The following is a 20672-nucleotide window of genomic DNA, read 5'->3' on the forward strand; positions in this document are numbered from 1 at the left end:
AGAGAAACTAGAGATAGAGAAACTAGAGAGAAACTAGCGAGAGAGAGAGAGAAACTAGAGAAACAGAGAGAGAGGGAGAAACTAGACAGAGAGAGCGAGAAACTAGAGATAGAGAAACTAGAGAGAAACTAGCGAGAGAGAGAGAGAGAAACGAGAGAGAAACTAGTGAGAGAGAGAAACTAGAGAGAAACTAGTGAGAGAGAGAAACTAGAGGAACTAGAGAGAGAGAGAAACTAGAGGAACTAGAGAGAGAGAAACTAGAGAGAAACTAGAGAGAGAGAGAAACTAGAGGAACTAGAGAGAGAGAGTAACTAGAGGAACTAGAGAGAGAGAGAAACTAGAGAGAAACTAGAGAGAAACTGAGAGAGATAACTAGAGAGAAACTAGAGAGAGAGAGATAACTAGAGAGAACTAGAGAGAGAGAGAAACTAGAGAGAAACTAGAGAGAGAGAGAGAAACCTAGAGAGAAACTAGAGAGAAACTAGAGAGAAACTAGAGAGAGAGAGAAACTAGAGAGAGAGAGTAACTAGAGGAACTAGAGAGAGAGAGAAACTAGAGGAACTAGAGAGAGAGAAACTAGAGGAACTAGAGAGAGAGAGAAACTAGAGGAACTAGAGAGAGAGAAACTAGAGAGAAACTAGAGAGAGAGAGAAACTAGAGAGAGAGAGAAACTAGAGAGAGAGAGAAACTAGAGAGAGAGACTGAGAGAGCTAGAGAGAGAGAGTAACTAGAGAGAGAGAGAAACTAGAGAGAGAGAGTAACTAGAGGAACTAGAGAGAGAGAGAAACTAGAGGAACTAGGGTGAGAGAAACTAGAGGAACTAGAGAGAGAGAGACTAGAGAGAGAGAGAAACTAGAGCGAGAGAGTAACTAGAGAGAGAGAGAAACTAGAGAGAGAGAGTAACTAGAGGAACTAGAGAGAGAGAGAAACTAGAGGAACTAGAGAGAGAGAAACTAGAGGAACTAGAGAGAGAGAGAAACTAGAGAGAAACTAGAGAGAGAGAGACTAGAGAGAGAGAGAAACTAGAGAGAGAGAGAAACTAGAGAGAGAGAGACTAGAGAGAGAGAGACTAGAGAGAGAGAGACTAGAGAGTGAGAGAGAAACTAGAGAGAGATAAACTAGAGAGTGAGAGAGAAACTAGAGAGAGATAAACTAGAGAGAGATAAACTAGAGAGAGATAAACTAGAGAGCGAGAGAGACTAGAGAGAGAGAAACTAGAGATAGAGAAACTAGAGAGAGAGAGAAACTAGAGAGAAACTAGCGAGAGAGAAACAAGAGAAACTAGCGAGAGAGAGAAACTAGAGAGAAACTAGCGAGAGAGAGAAACTAGAGAGAAACTAGCGAGAGAGAGAAACAAGAGAAACTAGCGAGAGAGAGAAACTAGAGAAACTACAGAGAAACTAGAGAGAGAGAGAAACTAGAGAGAAACTAGCGAGAGAGAGAAACTAGAGAAACTAGAGAGAGAGAGAAACTAGAGAGAAACTAGCGAGAGAGACAAACTAGAGAAACTAGAGAGAAACTAGAGAGAGAGAGACAGAGAGAAACTAGAGAGAAACTAGAGAGAAACTAGAGAGAAACTAGCGAGAGAGAGAGAGACTAGAGAAACTAGAGAGAGAGAGAAACTAGAGAGAAACTAGAGAGAAACTAGAGAGAGAGAGAAACTAGAGAAACTAGAGAGAGAGAGAAACTAGAGAGAAACTAGAGAGAGAGAGAAACTAGAGAGAAACTAGAGAGAAACTAGAGAGAAACTAGAGAGAGATAGAAACTAGAGAGAGAGAGAAACTAGAGAGAAACTAGAGAGAAACTAGAGAGAGATAGAAACTAGAGAGAGAGAGAGAAACTAGAGAGAAACTAGAGAGAGATAGATTCTAGAGAGAGAGAGAATCTAGAGAGAGAGAGAAACTAGAGAGAGAGAGAAACTAGAGAGAGAGAGAGAGAAACTAAAGAGAAACTAGAGAGAGAGAGAAACTAGCGAGAGAGAGAAACTAGAGAGAAACTAGAGGAACTAGAGAGAAACTAGAGAGAAACTAGAGAGAGAGAGAGAAACTAGAGAGAAACTAGAGAGAGAGAGAAACTAGAGAGAGAGAGAGAGAGAGAGAAACTAGAGAGAGAGAGAAACGAGAGAGAGAGAGAGAGAAACTAGAGAGAAACTAGAGAGAGAGAGAAACTAGAGAGAAACTAGAGAGAGAGAGAAACTAGAGAGAAACTAGCGAGAGAGAGAAACTAGAGAGAGAGAGAAACTAGAGAGAAACTAGAGAGAAACTAGAGAGAGAGAGAAACTAGAGAGAAACTAGAGAGAAACTAGAGAGAAACTAGAGAGAAACTAGAGAGAGATAGAAACTAGAGAGAGAGAGAAACTAGAGAGAAACTAGAGAGAAACTAGAGAGAGAGAGAAACTAGAGAGAAACTAGAGAGAAACTAGAGAGAGATAGAAACTAGAGAGAGAGAGAAACTAGAGAGAGAGAGAAACTAGAGAGAAACTAGAGAGAAACTAGAGAGAGAGAGAAACTGAGAGAGAGAGAAACTAGAGAGAGAAACTAGAGAGAAACTAGAGAGAAACTAGAGAGAAAGAGAGAAACTAGAGAGAGAGAGAGAGAGAAACTAGAGAGAGAGAGAAACGTGAGAGAGAGATAGAGAAACTAGAGAGAAACTAGCGAGAGAGAAACTAGAGAGAGAGAGAAACTAGAGAAACTAGAGAGAGAGAGAAACTAGAGAGAAACTAGCGAGAGAGAGAAACAAGAGAAACTAGCGAGAGAGAGAAACTAGAGAGAAACTAGCGAGAGAGAGAAACTAGAGAGAAACTAGCGAGAGAGAGAAACAAGAGAAACTAGCGAGAGAGAGAAACTAGAGAAACTACAGAGAAACTAGAGAGAGAGAGAAACTAGAGAGAAACTAGCGAGAGAGAGAAACTAGAGAAACTAGAGAGAGAGAGAAACTAGAGAGAAACTAGCGAGAGAGAGAAACTAGAGAAACTAGAGAGAAACTAGAGAGAGAGAGAAACTAGAGAGAAACTAGAGAGAAACTAGAGAGAAACTAGCGAGAGAGAGAAACTAGAGAAACTAGAGAGAGAGAGAAACTAGAGAGAAACTAGAGAGAAACTAGAGAGAAACTAGAGAGAAACTAGAGAGAGAGAGAAACTAGAGAAACTAGAGAGAGAGAGAAACTAGAGAGAAACTAGAGAGAGAGAGAAACTAGAGAGAAACTAGAGAGAAACTAGAGAGAAACTAGAGAGAGATAGAAACTAGAGAGAGAGAGAAACTAGAGAGAGAGAGAAACTAGAGAGAAACTAGAGAGAAACTAGAGAGAGATAGAAACTAGAGAGAGAGAGAGAAACTAGAGAGAAACTAGAGAGAGATAGAAACTAGAGAGAGAGAGAAACTAGAGAGAGAGAGAAACTAGAGAGAGAGAGAGAGAAACTAGAGAGAAACTAGAGAGAGAGAGAAACTAGCGAGAGAGAGAAACTAGAGAGAAACTAGAGGAACTAGAGAGAAACTAGAGAGAAACTAGAGAGAGAGAGAGAAACTAGAGAGAAACTAGAGAGAGAGAGAAACTAGAGAGAGAGAGAGAGAGAGAAACTAGAGAGAGAGAGAAACGAGAGAGAGAGAGAGAGAGAAACTAGAGAGAAACTAGAGAGAGAGAGAAACTAGAGAGAAACTAGAGAGAGAGAGAAACTAGAGAGAAACTAGCGAGAGAGAGAAACTAGAGAAACTAGCGAGAGAGAGAAACTAGAGAGAAACTAGCGAGAGAGAGAAACTAGAGAGAAACTAGCGAGAGAGAGAAACAAGAGAAACTAGCGAGAGAGAGAAACTAGAGAAACTACAGAGAAACTAGAGAGAGAGAAACTAGAGAGAAACTAGAGAGAAACTAGCGAGAGAGAGAAACAAGAGAAACTAGAGAGAAAAGAGAGAGATAGAAACTAGAGAGAGAGAGAAACTAGAGAGAAACTAGAGAGAAACTAGAGAGAGAGAGAAACTAGAGAGAAACTAGAGAGAAACTAGAGAGAGAGAAACTAGAGAGAGAGAGAAACTAGAGAGAAACTAGAGAGAGAGAGAGAGAAACTAGAGAGAAACTAGAGAGAGAGAGAAACTAGCGAGAGAGAGAAACTAGAGAGAAACTAGAGGAACTAGAGAGAAACTAGAGAGAAACTAGAGAGAGAGAGAGAAACTAGAGAGAAACTAGAGAGAGAGAGAAACTAGAGAGAGAGAGAGAGAGAGAGAAACTAGAGAGAGAGAGAAACGAGAGAGAGAGAGAGAGAAACTAGAGAGAAACTAGAGAGAGAGAGAAACTAGAGAGAAACTAGAGAGAGAGAGAAACTAGAGAGAAACTAGCGAGAGAGAGAAACTAGAGAAACTAGAGAGAGAGAGAAACTAGAGAGAAACTAGAGAGAAACTAGAGAGAGAGAGAAACTAGAGAGAAACTAGAGAGAAACTAGAGAGAAACTAGAGAGAGATAGAAACTAGAGAGAGAGAGAAACTAGAGAGAAACTAGAGAGAGAGAGAAACTAGAGAGAAACTAGAGAGAAACTAGAGAGAGATAGAAACTAGAGAGAGAGAGAAACTAGAGAGAGAGAGAAACTAGAGAGAAACTAGAGAGAAACTAGAGAGAGAGAGAAACTAGAGAGAGAGAGAAACTAGAGAGAGAAACTAGAGAGAAACTAGAGAGAAACTAGAGAGAAAGAGAGAAACTAGAGAGAGAGAGAGAAACTAGAGAGAAACTAGAGAGAGAGAGAGAGAAACTAGAGAGAAACTAGAGAGAGAGAGAAACTAGCGAGAGAGAGAAACTAGAGAGAAACTAGAGGAACTAGAGAGAAACTAGAGAGAAACTAGAGCGAGAGAGAGAAACTAGAGAGAAACTAGAGAGAGAGAGAAACTAGAGAGAGAGAGAGAGAGAGAGAAACTAGAGAGAGAGAGAAACGAGAGAGAGAGAGAGAGAAACTAGAGAGAAACTAGAGAGAGAGAGAAACTAGAGAGAAACTAGAGAGAGAGAGAAACTAGAGAGAAACTAGCGAGAGAGAGAAACTAGAGAGAAACTAGCGAGAGAGAAACTAGAGAGAAACTAGAGAGAGAGAGAAACTAGAGAAACTAGAGAGAGAGAGAAACTAGAGAGAAACTAGAGAGAGAGAGAAACTAGAGGAACTAGCGAGAGAGAGAAACTAGAGAGAAACTAGAGAGAGAGAGAAACTAGAGAGAAACTAGAGAGAAACTAGCGAGAAACTAGAGAGAGAGAGAAACTAGAGAAACTAGCGAGAGAGAGAAACTAGAGAGAAACTAGAGAGAGAGAGAAACTAGAGAGAGAGAAACTAGAGAGAAACTAGAGAGAAACTAGAGAGAAACTAGAGAGAAGACTGAGAGAAACTAGAGAGCAGAGAGAAACTAGAGAGAGAGAAACTAGAGAGAAACTAGAGAGAAACTAGAGAGAAACTAGAGAGAGATAGAAACTAGAGAGAGAGAGAAACTAGAGAGAAACTAGAGAGAAACTAGAGAGAGAGAGAAACTAGAGAGAAACTAGAGAGAGAGAGAAACTAGAGAGAGAGAGAAACTAGAGAGAGAGAGAAACTAGAGAGAAACTAGAGAGAAACTAGAGAGAAACTAGAGAGAGATAGAAACTAGAGAGAGAGAGAAACTAGAGAGAAACTAGAGAGAGAGAGAAACTAGAGAAACTAGAGAGAGACAGAAACTAGAGAGAAACTAGCGAGAGAGAGAAACAAGAGAAAGTAGAGAGAGAGAGAAACTAGAGAGAAACTAGAGAGAGAGAAACTAGAGAGAAACTAGAGAGAGAGAGAAACTAGAGAGAAACTAGAGAGAAACTAGAGAGAAACTAGAGAAACTAGAGAGAAACTAGAGAGAAACTAGAGAGAGATAGAAACTAGAGAGAGAGAGAAACTAGAGAGAAACTAGAGAGAAACTAGAGAGAGAGAGAAACTAGAGAGAGAGAGAAACTAGAGAGAAACTAGAGAGAGATAGAAACTAGAGAGAGAGAGAAACTAGAGAGAAACTAGAGAGAAACTAGAGAGAGAGAGAAACTAGAGAGAAAGAGAGAAACTAGAGAGAGAGAGAGAAACTAGAGAGAGAGAGAGAAACTAGAGAGAAAGAGAGAAACTAGAGAGAAACTAGAGAGAGAGAGAGAGAGAAACTAGAGAGAGAGAGAAACTAGCGAGAGAGAGAAACTAGAGAGAAACTAGAGGAACTAGAGAGAAACTAGAGAGAGAGAGAAACTAGCGAGAGAGAGAAACTAGAGAGAAACTAGAGGAACTAGAGAGAAACTAGAGAGAAACTAGAGAGAGAGAGAGAAACTAGAGAGAAACTAGAGAGAGAGAGAAACTAGACAGAGGGAGAGATAATGAATGGGAAGAGGATGAAAGACTAATAAAAGCACAATATTTAAAACATTTGTTTTTAGTGTGTTCTGACTCTTATTGCTATGTGATCTGTGTTTCATTGATGTAATACTGTATGTTCCTGAGAGAGAGATTGATAGAGAGGGGCTTGAGAGTTGAGTTCTCTGTCTGACGTGTGCTGTGCATCACTCCAGGAAGTCCCCCTGGATCAGAACAGGAAGTCATGGAGAGAGGGCAGGTCATTGACTAATGAGCTTCACTTCCTACCTCACACCAGAGAGAGTGTAGGCGGCTTTGATCACTGAAACCTGCTTGATGATGTCTAATGCCTATATAGATCCAACCTCATATGGGGGGTTGGGGGAGTGGATTATGTGTACATGTAACATGCGGGCAGAGTTAGTGCGTGTGTTTGCGTGTGTGTGTATGTATGTGTGCATGTTTGTGAATTGAATGCCCTGCACTGTACTGTGTAATAACTCATTGTTAGTGTACTGTGGTGTGTGTAGAGGCGGGACAGGGGGGGTTGTCGGAACGGCTGCTCTCTCCGTGACCCTCTTATCGGCCCTCCCGCCTTTTTATCTGTCCATATCTGCTGGCGTGTGGAGAAGGGGGGCCCTGCCCGGACACATGCTGGCTCTCTGTCAAACCCTGTTGACCCCCTGACTCCCACAGGCTTATCTCCCACTCTCTTAAAAACCAAAGCCTTGTTTCAGCTTGTCACAGCGGGGCGTACAACTTCAGCTCTATTCCGCTCCGCCACTCCGCTCTGTGTGTTTGTTTTAGAGAGAGTACTGATTAGTCAACAGGGCATGGAATGGAAGGCTTTCCTGCTTTCCTGCTTATGCCTTCATAATGTCATCCCCTTATGTGGCATGTAGATAATCCAGTCAATTTTTGGCCCATGGGCCACTAGATTAATACTCTAAAATGAAGATCGCTTTATTGATCATTACATACAAGGTCCATCTTAGGCAATGGCATCTAACATTTGATACTAGCAACCCTGATGCCAGCTACATTCCCATCAGATTGTTCACGTTGGACCCGGGATTCGAACTGGCAACCCTCCGGTTGCTGGCCTGCCTCTAACCGCTAGGCTACCTGCCTGCCACTATTAGTTATGAATTAGATAATCAGGTCAAGCTTTGGCCCATGAGTCACTAGATTACCCTCTATTAGTTATCAATCAATGCTTGTTGCTGATTTGCAAGATTTGTATAATGTTCTATGTATCAATAATATGATATGGCCTGACATTACCATAAAACTGGAATGTGTTTTACAGTGAAATATCAATGAAGGAGCAGAGAATATCTGTAATGAAATTCACGGGCTAGGCCAGGGTCCATGAATTCCATTTAATGAGCTTTGTGGCAATTCCCTCCTCTTCTGTCTGTGAAGCAGGAATATAGTTATTCTAATAATGAGGACTATATCATTTTTATTGCACATAGCTGTACAGCCGTTCCAGGTCTATAACTGCATCTTTATTAGGTTTATTTAGCTACATTTAGGGGACACATTTTTATATGTTGCCTGTCTTTCAAATAGAAGTTGTTCTATAAATCTTGACTATAACCAATGCTCTATTTTTCTCTCCCTTTTTCCTCCTTTTTCACTCACTCTCTTTCTCTCGCCATCCCCCTCTTCCTGTCATTTTCTCTACCGCTCTGTCCTGCCTGCAGGTTTCGGCTTTGTAACTTTCGAGGTTGAGGACGTTGTGGAGAAAGTATGCGAGATCCACTTTCATGAAATCAATAATAAAATGGTGAGTGGCTCTCGCTTTTCAAAACGGCAAACGGTGCTGGCTGGATTAATATTTGATTTTCTCTTTAGCAGAGCGGTAATGACGACAGGCATCTCACACACACACAGGTTTTTAGGGCTATGGAGTCAGTGGTGTGCACTGTGCACTGATGACCACACACCATGAAATTGTGTGTGTGAGCCGTTCCTGGCAGAAGGGCAAAACAACCTGTCCCTACCTCATGCAAAACCACCCTGCAAATCAGGCTGGAACAGCTATCCATGTCTGAAAGCTGGTGGCATTATTGAAAAAACAACAACATTAAACCTATCAGTCCAGGCTGTTTCAATGCCACACCTGATGCCAGACCTGGTGTTGATGTTTATTGTTAATCTTCAGTAGTGGCAGTGTGTTTCCAGGAGATTGGTCTCGGGTCAGGGTTAATGGCCAGTTGACCAGGTGGTTGTGGGGGGATGCTATGAGCAGGCTGGCTGAGGCCCAGGACGGCAAGGCCATGGTGGGCAGAGAGGAGAAGGGTGGTGGTGGTGAAGCTTGGGTGTATTGTTAGCCTGCGCTAGTTGCCTTGTGACTCATGCAGCCTGCTGTGGCTCAGACAGTGCAGTGTAGCAGCGTAGGGGGAAAATATCAGACCTGGCATGGCTCCATATCCTGGCCTGCCGTGCACTGACAACTCTCCCTCCTTAGTCAACACTACCACTACTACACTACTCTCCCTCCTTAGTCAACACTACCACTACTACACAACTCTCCCTCCTTAGTCAACACTACCACTACTACACTACTGTCCCTCCTTAGTCAACACTACCACTACTACACTACTCTCCCTCCTTAGTCAACACTACCACTACAACACTACTCTCCCTCCTTAGTCAACACTACCACTACTACACTACTCTCCCTCCTTAGTCAACACTACCACTACTACACTACTCTCCCTCCTTAGTCAACACTACCACTACTACACTACACTCCCTCCTTAGTCAACACTACCACAACGACACAACTCTCCCTCCTTAGTCAACACTACCACTGATACACAACTCTCCCTCCTTAGTCAACACTACCACTACTACACTACTCCCCCTCCTTAGTCAACACTACCACTACTACACTACTCCCCCCCTTAGTCAACACTACCACTACAACACTACTCTCCCTCCTTAGTCAACACTACCACTACTACACTACTCTACCTCCTTAGTCAACACTACCACTACTACACTACTCTACCTCCTTAGTCAACACTACCACTACTACACTACTCTCCCTTCTTAGTCAACACTACCACTAATACACTACTCTCCCTCCTTAGTCAACACTACCACTACTACACTACTCTCCCTTCTTAGTCAACACTACCACTACTACACTACTCTCCCTCCTTAGTCAACACTACCACTACTACACTACTCTCCCTCCTTAGTCAACACTACCACTACTACACTACTCTCCCTCCTTAGTCAACACTACCACTACTACACTACTCTCCCTCCTTAGTCAACACTACCACTACTACACTACTCCCCCTCCTTAGTCAACACTACCACTACTACACTACTCCCCCCCTTAGTCAACACTACCACTACAACACTACTCTCCCTCCTTAGTCAACACTACCACTACTACACTACTCTACCTCCTTAGTCAACACTACCACTACTACACTACTCTACCTCCTTAGTCAACACTACCACTACAACACTACTCTCCCTTCTTAGTCAACACTACCACTACTACACTACTCTCCCTCCTTAGTCAACACTACCACTACTACACTACTCTCCCTTCTTAGTCAACACTACCACTACTACACTACTGTCCCTCCTTAGTCAACACTACCACTACTACACTACTCTACCTCCTTAGTCAACACTACCACTACTACACTACTCTCCCTCCTTAGTCAACACTACCACTACTACACTACTCTCCCTCCTTAGTAAACACTACCACTACTACACTACTCTCCCTCCTTAGTCAACACTACCACTACTACACTACTCTACCTCCTTAGTCAACACTACCACTACTACACTACTCTCCCTCCTTAGTCAACACTACCACGACAATACTACTCTCCCTCCTTAGTCAACACTACCATGACAACACTACTCTCCCTCCTTAGTCAACACTACCACTACTACACTACTCCCCCTCCTTAGTCAACACTACCACGACAACACTACTCTCCCTCCTTAGTCAACACTACCACACTACTCTCCCTCCTTAGTCAACACTACCACTACTACACTACTCTCCCTCCTTAGTCAACACTACCACTACTACACTACTCTCCCTCCTTAGTCAACACTACCACTACTACACTACTCTCCCTCCTTAGTCAACACTACCACGACAACATTACTCTCCCTCCTTAGTCAACACTACCACTACTACACTACTGTCCCTCCTTAGTCAACACTACCACTACTACACTACTGTCCCTCCTTAGTCAACACTACCACTACTACACTACTCTCCCTCCTTAGTCAACACTACCACTACAACACTACTCTCCCTCCTTAGTCAACACTACCACTACTACACTACTCTCCCTCCTTAGTCAACACTACCACTACTACACTACTCTCCCTCCTTAGTCAACACTACCACTACTACACTACACTCCCTCCTTAGTCAACACTACCACAACGACACAACTCTCCCTCCTTAGTCAACACTACCACTGATACACAACTCTCCCTCCTTAGTCAACACTACCACTACTACACTACTCCCCCTCCTTAGTCAACACTACCACTACTACACTACTCCCCCCCTTAGTCAACACTACCACTACAACACTACTCTCCCTTCTTAGTCAACACTACCACTACTACACTACTCTCCCTCCTTAGTCAACACTACCACTACTACACTACTCTCCCTTCTTAGTCAACACTACCACTACTACACTACTGTCCCTCCTTAGTCAACACTACCACTACTACACTACTCTACCTCCTTAGTCAACACTACCACTACTACACTACTCTCCCTCCTTAGTCAACACTACCACTACTACACTACTCTCCCTCCTTAGTAAACACTACCACTACTACACTACTCTCCCTCCTTAGTCAACACTACCACTACTACACTACTCTACCTCCTTAGTCAACACTACCACTACTACACTACTCTCCCTCCTTAGTCAACACTACCACGACAATACTACTCTCCCTCCTTAGTCAACACTACCATGACAACACTACTCTCCCTCCTTAGTCAACACTACCACTACTACACTACTCCCCCTCCTTAGTCAACACTACCACGACAACACTACTCTCCCTCCTTAGTCAACACTACCACACTACTCTCCCTCCTTAGTCAACACTACCACTACTACACTACTCTCCCTCCTTAGTCAACATTACCACACTACTCTACCTCCTTAGTCAACACTACCACTACTACACTACTCTCCCTCCTTAGTCAACACTACCACTACTACACTACTCTCCCTCCTTAGTCAACACTACCACGACAACATTACTCTCCCTCCTTAGTCAACACTACCACTACTACACTACTGTCCCTCCTTAGTCAACACTACCACTACTACACTACTGTCCCTCCTTAGTCAACACTACCACTACTACACTACTCTCCCTCCTTAGTCAACACTACCACTACAACACTACTCTCCCTCCTTAGTCAACACTACCACTACTACACTACTCTCCCTCCTTAGTCAACACTACCACTACTACACTACTCTCCCTCCTTAGTCAACACTACCACTACTAAACTACACTCCCTCCTTAGTCAACACTACCACAACGACACAACTCTCCCTCCTTAGTCAACACTACCACTGATACACAACTCTCCCTCCTTAGTCAACACTACCACTACTACACTACTCCCCCTCCTTAATCAACACTACCACTACTACACTACTCCCCCCCTTAGTCAACACTACCACTACAACACTACTCTCCCTCCTTAGTCAACACTACCACTACTACACTACTCTACCTCCTTAGTCAACACTACCACTACTACACTACTCTACCTCCTTAGTCAACACTACCACTACTACACTACTCTCCCTTCTTAGTCAACACTACCACTAATACACTACTCTCCCTCCTTAGTCAACACTACCACTACTACACTACTCTCCCTTCTTAGTCAACACTACCACTACTACACTACTCTCCCTCCTTAGTCAACACTACCACTACTACACTACTCTCCCTCCTTAGTCAACACTACCACTACTACACTACTCTCCCTCCTTAGTCAACACTACCACTACTACACTACTCTCCCTCCTTAGTCAACACTACCACTACTACACTACTCCCCCTCCTTAGTCAACACTACCACTACTACACTACTCCCCCCCTTAGTCAACACTACCACTACAACACTACTCTCCCTCCTTAGTCAACACTACCACTACTACACTACTCTACCTCCTTAGTCAACACTACCACTACTACACTACTCTACCTCCTTAATCAACACTACCACTACAACACTACTCTCCCTTCTTAGTCAACACTACCACTACTACACTACTCTCCCTCCTTAGTCAACACTACCACTACTACACTACTCTCCCTTCTTAGTCAACACTACCACTACTACACTACTGTCCCTCCTTAGTCAACACTACCACTACTACACTACTCTACCTCCTTAGTCAACACTACCACTACTACACTACTCTCCCTCCTTAGTCAACACTACCACTACTACACTACTCTCCCTCCTTAGTAAACACTACCACTACTACACTACTCTCCCTCCTTAGTCAACACTACCACTACTACACTACTCTACCTCCTTAGTCAACACTACCACTACTACACTACTCTCCCTCCTTAGTCAACACTACCACGACAATACTACTCTCCCTCCTTAGTCAACACTACCATGACAACACTACTCTCCCTCCTTAGTCAACACTACCACTACTACACTACTCCCCCTCCTTAGTCAACACTACCACGACAACACTACTCTCCCTCCTTAGTCAACACTACCACACTACTCTCCCTCCTTAGTCAACACTACCACTACTACACTACTCTCCCTCCTTAGTCAACACTACCACACTACTCTACCTCCTTAGTCAACACTACCACTACTACACTACTCTCCCTCCTTAGTCAACACTACCACTACTACACTACTCTCCCTCCTTAGTCAACACTACCACGACAACATTACTCTCCCTCCTTAGTCAACACTACCACTACTACACTACTGTCCCTCCTTAGTCAACACTACCACTACTACACTACTGTCCCTCCTTAGTCAACACTACCACTACCACACTACTCTCCCTCCTTAGTCAACACTACCACTACTACACTACTCTCCCTCCTTAGTCAACACTACCACTACTACACTACACTCCCTCCTTAGTCAACACTACCACTACTACACTACTGTCCCTCCTTAGTCAACACTACCACTACTACACTACTCTCCCTCCTTAGTCAACACTACCACTACTACACTACTCCCCCTCCTTAGTCAACACTACCACTACTACACTACTCTCCCTCCTTAGTCAACACTACCACTACTACACTACTCTCCCTTCTTAGTCAACACTACCACTACTACACTACTCTCCCTCCTTAGTCAACACTACCACTACTACACTACTCTCCCTCCTTAGTCAACACTACCACACTACTCTCCCTCCTTAGTCAACACTACCACTACTACACTACTCTCCCTCCTTAGTCAACACTACCACTACTACACTACTCTCCCTCCTTAGTCAACACTACCACTACTACACTACTCTCCCTCCTTAGTCAACACTACCACTACTACACTACTGTCCCTCCTTAGTCAACACTACCACTACTACACTACTCTCCCTCCTTAGTCAACACTACCACTACTACACTACTCCCCCTCCTTAGTCAACACTACCACTACTACACTACTCCCACTCCTTAGTCAACACTACCACTACTACACTACTCCCCCTCCTTAGTCAACACTACCACTACTACACTACTCCCCCTCCTTAGTCAACACTACCACTACTACACTACTCTCCCTCCTTAGTCAACACTACCACGACAATACTACTCTCCCTCCTTAGTCAACACTACCACTACTACACTACTCTCCCTCCTTAGTCAACACTAGATCTGATACACTACTCTCCCTCCTTAGTCAACACTACCACACTACTCTCCCTCCTTAGTCAACACTACCACTACTACACTACTCTCCCTCCTTAGTCAACACTACCACTACTACACTACTGTCCCTCCTTAGTCAACACTACCACTACTATACTACTCTCCCTCCTTAGTCAACACTACCACTACTACACTACTCTCCCTCCTTAGTCAACACTACCACTACTACACTACACTCCCTCCTTAGTCAACACTACCACTACTACACTACTCTCCCTCCTTAGTCAACACTAGCACTACTACACTATTCTCCCTCCTTAGTCAACACTACCACAACGACACAACTCTCCCTCCTTAGTCAACACTACCACTACTACACTACTCTCCCTCCTTAGTCAACACTACCACTACTACACTACTCTCCCTCCTTAGTCAACACTACCACGACAACACTACACTCCCTCCTTAGTCAACACTACCACTACTACACTACTCTCCCTCCTTAGTCAACACTACCACTACTACACTACTCTCCCTCCTTAGTCAACACTACCACTACTACACTACTCCCCCTCCTTAGTCAACACTACCACTACTACACTACTCTCCCTCCTTAGTCAACACTACCACTACTACACTACTCTCCCTCCTTAGTCAACACTACCACTACTACACTACTCTCCCTCCTTAGTCAACACTACCACTACTACACTACTCTCCCTCCTTAGTCAACACTACCACTACTACACTACTCTCCCTCCTTAGTCAACACTACCACTACTACACTACTCTCCCTCCTTAGTCAACACTACCACTACTACACTACTCTCCCTCCTTAGTCAACACTACCACTACTACACTACTCTCCCTCCTTAGTCAACACTACCACTACTACACTACTCTCCCTCCTTAGTCAACACTACCACTACTACACTACTCTCCCTCCTTAGTCAACACTACCACGACAACACTACTCTCCCTCCTTAGTCAACACTACCACTGACAACACTACTCTCCCTCCTTAGTCAACACTACCACTACTACACTACTCTCCCTCCTTAGTCAACACTACCACTACTACACTACTCTCCCTCCTTAGTCAACACTACCACTACACACTACTCTCCCTCCTTAGTCAACACTACCACTACTACACTACTCTCCCTCCTTAGTCAACACTACCACTACTACACTACTCTCCCTCCTTAGTCAACACTACCACTACTACACTACTCTCCCTCCTTAGTCAACACTACCACTACTACACTACTCTCCCTCCTTAGTCAACACTACCACTGACACACATTACTCTCCCTCCTTAGTCAACACTACCACTACTACACTACTCCCCCTCCTTAGTCAACACTACCACTACTACACTACTCCCCCCCTTAGTCAACACTACCACTACAACACTACTCTCCCTTCTTAGTCAACACTACCACTACTACACTACTCTCCCTCCTTAGTCAACACTACCACTACTACACTACTCTCCCTTCTTAGTCAACACTACCACTACTACACTACTGTCCCTCCTTAGTCAACACTACCACTACTACACTACTCTACCTCCTTAGTCAACACTACCACTACTACACTACTCTCCCTCCTTAGTCAACACTACCACTACTACACTACTCTCCCTCCTTAGTAAACACTACCACTACTACACTACTCTCCCTCCTTAGTCAACACTACCACTACTACACTACTCTACCTCCTTAGTCAACACTACCACTACTACACTACTCTCCCTCCTTAGTCAACACTACCACGACAATACTACTCTCCCTCCTTAGTCAACACTACCATGACAACACTACTCTCCCTCCTTAGTCAACACTACCACTACTACACTACTCCCCCTCCTTAGTCAACACTACCACGACAACACTACTCTCCCTCCTTAGTCAACACTACCACACTACTCTCCCTCCTTAGTCAACACTACCACTACTACACTACTCTCCCTCCTTAGTCAACACTACCACACTACTCTACCTCCTTAGTCAACACTACCACTACTACACTACTCTCCCTCCTTAGTCAACACTACCACTACTACACTACTCTCCCTCCTTAGTCAACACTACCACGACAACATTACTCTCCCTCCTTAGTCAACACTACCACTACTACACTACTGTCCCTCCTTAGTCAACACTACCACTACTACACTACTGTCCCTCCTTAGTCAACACTACCACTACTACACTACTCTCCCTCCTTAGTCAACACTACCACTACAACACTACTCTCCCTCCTTAGTCAACACTACCACTACTACACTACTCTCCCTCCTTAGTCAACACTACCACTACTACACTACTCTCCCTCCTTAGTCAACACTACCACTACTACACTACACTCCCTCCTTAGTCAACACTACCACAACGACACAACTCTCCCTCCTTAGTCAACACTACCACTGATACACAACTCTCCCTCCTTAGTCAACACTACCACTACTACACTACTCCCCCTCCTTAATCAACACTACCACTACTACACTACTCCCCCCCTTAGTCAACACTACCACTACAACACTACTCTCCCTCCTTAGTCAACACTACCACTACTACACTACTCTACCTCCTTAGTCAACACTACCACTACTACACTACTCTACCTCCTTAGTCAACACTACCACTACTACACTACTCTCCCTTCTTAGTCAACACTACCACTAATACACTACTCTCCCTCCTTAGTCAACACTACCACTACTACACTACTCTCCCTTCTTAGTCAACACTACCACTACTACACTACTCTCCCTCCTTAGTCAACACTACCACTACTACACTACTCTCCCTCCTTAGTCAACACTACCACTACTACACTACTCTCCCTCCTTAGTCAACACTACCACTACTACACTACTCTCCCTCCTTAGTCAACACTACCACTACTACACTACTCCCCCTCCTTAGTCAACACTACCACTACTACACTACTCCCCCCCTTAGTCAACACTACCACTACAACACTACTCTCCCTCCTTAGTCAACACTACCACTACTACACTACTCTACCTCCTTAGTCAACACTACCACTACTACACTACTCTACCTCCTTAATCAACACTACCACTACAACACTACTCTCCCTTCTTAGTCAACACTACCACTACTACACTACTCTCCCTCCTTAGTCAACACTACCACTACTACACTACTCTCCCTTCTTAGTCAACACTACCACTACTACACTACTGTCCCTCCTTAGTCAACACTACCACTACTACACTACTCTACCTCCTTAGTCAACACTACCACTACTACACTACTCTCCCTCCTTAGTCAACACTACCACTACTACACTACTCTCCCTCCTTAGTAAACACTACCACTACTACACTACTCTCCCTCCTTAGTCAACACTACCACTACTACACTACTCTACCTCCTTAGTCAACACTACCACTACTACACTACTCTCCCTCCTTAGTCAACACTACCACGACAATACTACTCTCCCTCCTTAGTCAACACTACCATGACAACACTACTCTCCCTCCTTAGTCAACACTACCACTACTACACTACTCCCCCTCCTTAGTCAACACTACCACGACAACACTACTCTCCCTCCTTAGTCAACACTACCACACTACTCTCCCTCCTTAGTCAACACTACCACTACTACACTACTCTCCCTCCTTAGTCAACACTACCACACTACTCTACCTCCTTAGTCAACACTACCACTACTACACTACTCTCCCTCCTTAGTCAACACTACCACTACTACACTACTCTCCCTCCTTAGTCAACACTACCACGACAACATTACTCTCCCTCCTTAGTCAACACTACCACTACTACACTACTGTCCCTCCTTAGTCAACACTACCACTACTACACTACTGTCCCTCCTTAGTCAACACTACCACTACCACACTACTCTCCCTCCTTAGTCAACACTACCACTACTACACTACTCTCCCTCCTTAGTCAACACTACCACTACTACACTACACTCCCTCCTTAGTCAACACTACCACTACTACACTACTGTCCCTCCTTAGTCAACACTACCACTACTACACTACTCTCCCTCCTTAGTCAACACTACCACTACTACACTACTCCCCCTCCTTAGTCAACACTACCACTACTACACTACTCTCCCTCCTTAGTCAACACTACCACTACTACACTACTCTCCCTTCTTAGTCAACACTACCACTACTACACTACTCTCCCTCCTTAGTCAACACTACCACTACTACACTACTCTCCCTCCTTAGTCAACACTACCACACTACTCTCCCTCCTTAGTCAACACTACCACTACTACACTACTCTCCCTCCTTAGTCAACACTACCACTACTACACTACTCTCCCTCCTTAGTCAACACTACCACTACTACACTACTCTCCCTCCTTAGTCAACACTACCACTACTACACTACTGTCCCTCCTTAGTCAACACTACCACTACTACACTACTCTCCCTCCTTAGTCAACACTACCACTACTACACTACTCCCCCTCCTTAGTCAACACTACCACTACTACACTACTCCCACTCCTTAGTCAACACTACCACTACTACACTACTCCCCCTCCTTAGTCAACACTACCACTACTACACTACTCCCCCTCCTTAGTCAACACTACCACTACTACACTACTCTCCCTCCTTAGTCAACACTACCACGACAATACTACTCTCCCTCCTTAGTCAACACTACCACTACTACACTACTCTCCCTCCTTAGTCAACACTAGATCTGATACACTACTCTCCCTCCTTAGTCAACACTACCACACTACTCTCCCTCCTTAGTCAACACTACCACTACTACACTACTCTCCCTCCTTAGTCAACACTACCACTACTACACTACTGTCCCTCCTTAGTCAACACTACCACTACTATACTACTCTCCCTCCTTAGTCAACACTACCACTACTACACTACTCTCCCTCCTTAGTCAACACTACCACTACTACACTACACTCCCTCCTTAGTCAACACTACCACTACTACACTACTCTCCCTCCTTAGTCAACACTAGCACTACTACACTATTCTCCCTCCTTAGTCAACACTACCACAACGACACAACTCTCCCTCCTTAGTCAACACTACCACTACTACACTACTCTCCCTCCTTAGTCAACACTACCACTACTACACTACTCTCCCTCCTTAGTCAACACTACCACGACAACACTACACTCCCTCCTTAGTCAACACTACCACTACTACACTACTCTCCCTCCTTAGTCAACACTACCACTACTACACTACTCTCCCTCCTTAGTCAACACTACCACTACTACACTACTCTCCCTCCTTAGTCAACACTACCACTACTACACTACTCCCCCTCCTTAGTCAACACTACCACTACTACACTACTCTCCCTCCTTAGTCAACACTACCACTACTACACTACTCCCCCTCCTTAGTCAACACTACCACTACTACACTACTCTCCCTCCTTAGTCAACACTACCACTACTACACTACTCCCCCTTGTTAGTCAACACTACCACTACTACACTACACTCCGTCCACCAGCCTGCTCTGGGCCTAACAGTTATGAATGCGACAGCTGAGATTAAAGACTGTATATAATACTCCCCCTCCTCCTTAGTGCTTCACACACACATACATACACTGTGGTGAAGTCAAAACTGCCACCTCTATGTCAACACTCATTCTCTTTTCATCCATTAAACCTTAAACCCCCAGAGAGATGAGATGATTAGATCATTCTGGTGATTCATTCAGCAGGGCCAGGCAGGCTTCCACCCAGTGGCTCACCCTACTCCCACCACTATACCACTGTAGCAAGTTGTCCGCTAGTCTCTCCCCCCACCACTGTAGCCAATAGTACACTAGTCTACTCCTCCACCACCCACCAGTGTAGCCAGTAGTCAACTAGTCTCTTACCCCACCACCCACCACTGTAGCCAGTAGTCCACTAGTCTCTTACCCCACCACCCACCAGTGTAGCCAGTAGTCCACTAGTCTCTTCCCCCACCACCCACCACTGTAGCCATTAGTCCACTAGTCTCTTCCCCCACCACCCACCACTGTAGCCAGTAGTCCACTAGTCTCTTCCCCCACCACCCACCACTGTAGCCAGTAGTCCACTAGTCTCTTACCCCACCACCCACCACTGTAGCCAGTAGTCCACTAGTCTCTTCCCCCACCACCCACCACTGTAGCCAGTAGTCCCACCTCCCCCCCCCCCCACGTCCTCCTTCCCCCACCACCCACCACTGTAGCCAGTAGTCCACTAGTCTCTTCCTCCACCACCCACCACTGTAGCCAGTAGTCCACTAGTCTCTTCCCCCACCACCCACCACTGTAGCCAGTAGTCCACTAGTCTCTTCCCCCACCACCCACCACTGTAGCCAGTAGTCCACTAGTCTCTTCCCCCACCACCCACCAATGTAGCCATTAGTCCACTAG

At 44.6% G+C, this 20672-nt stretch overlaps 1 protein-coding gene across 6 annotated transcripts in view; it reads left to right on the plus strand.

Annotated features, from left to right (window-relative positions):
• Positions 1-20672, plus strand: part of LOC106581265 (RNA-binding protein Musashi homolog 2) — a 443530-nt gene that overhangs the window by 290272 nt on the left and 132586 nt on the right. For all 6 annotated transcript variants that reach the window (XM_045703896.2, XM_045703899.2, XM_045703902.2 and 3 more), the window contains exon 8: positions 8026-8108. In XM_045703896.2, coding sequence (XP_045559852.1) covers positions 8026-8108 — 83 coding nt within the window. The remainder of the gene's footprint in view (positions 1-8025; positions 8109-20672) is intronic.

Source organism: Salmo salar, chromosome 20 (genome assembly GCF_965601325.2).
Source record: "Salmo salar chromosome 20, fSalSal1, whole genome shotgun sequence".
NCBI lineage: Eukaryota > Metazoa > Chordata > Actinopteri > Salmoniformes > Salmonidae > Salmo > Salmo salar.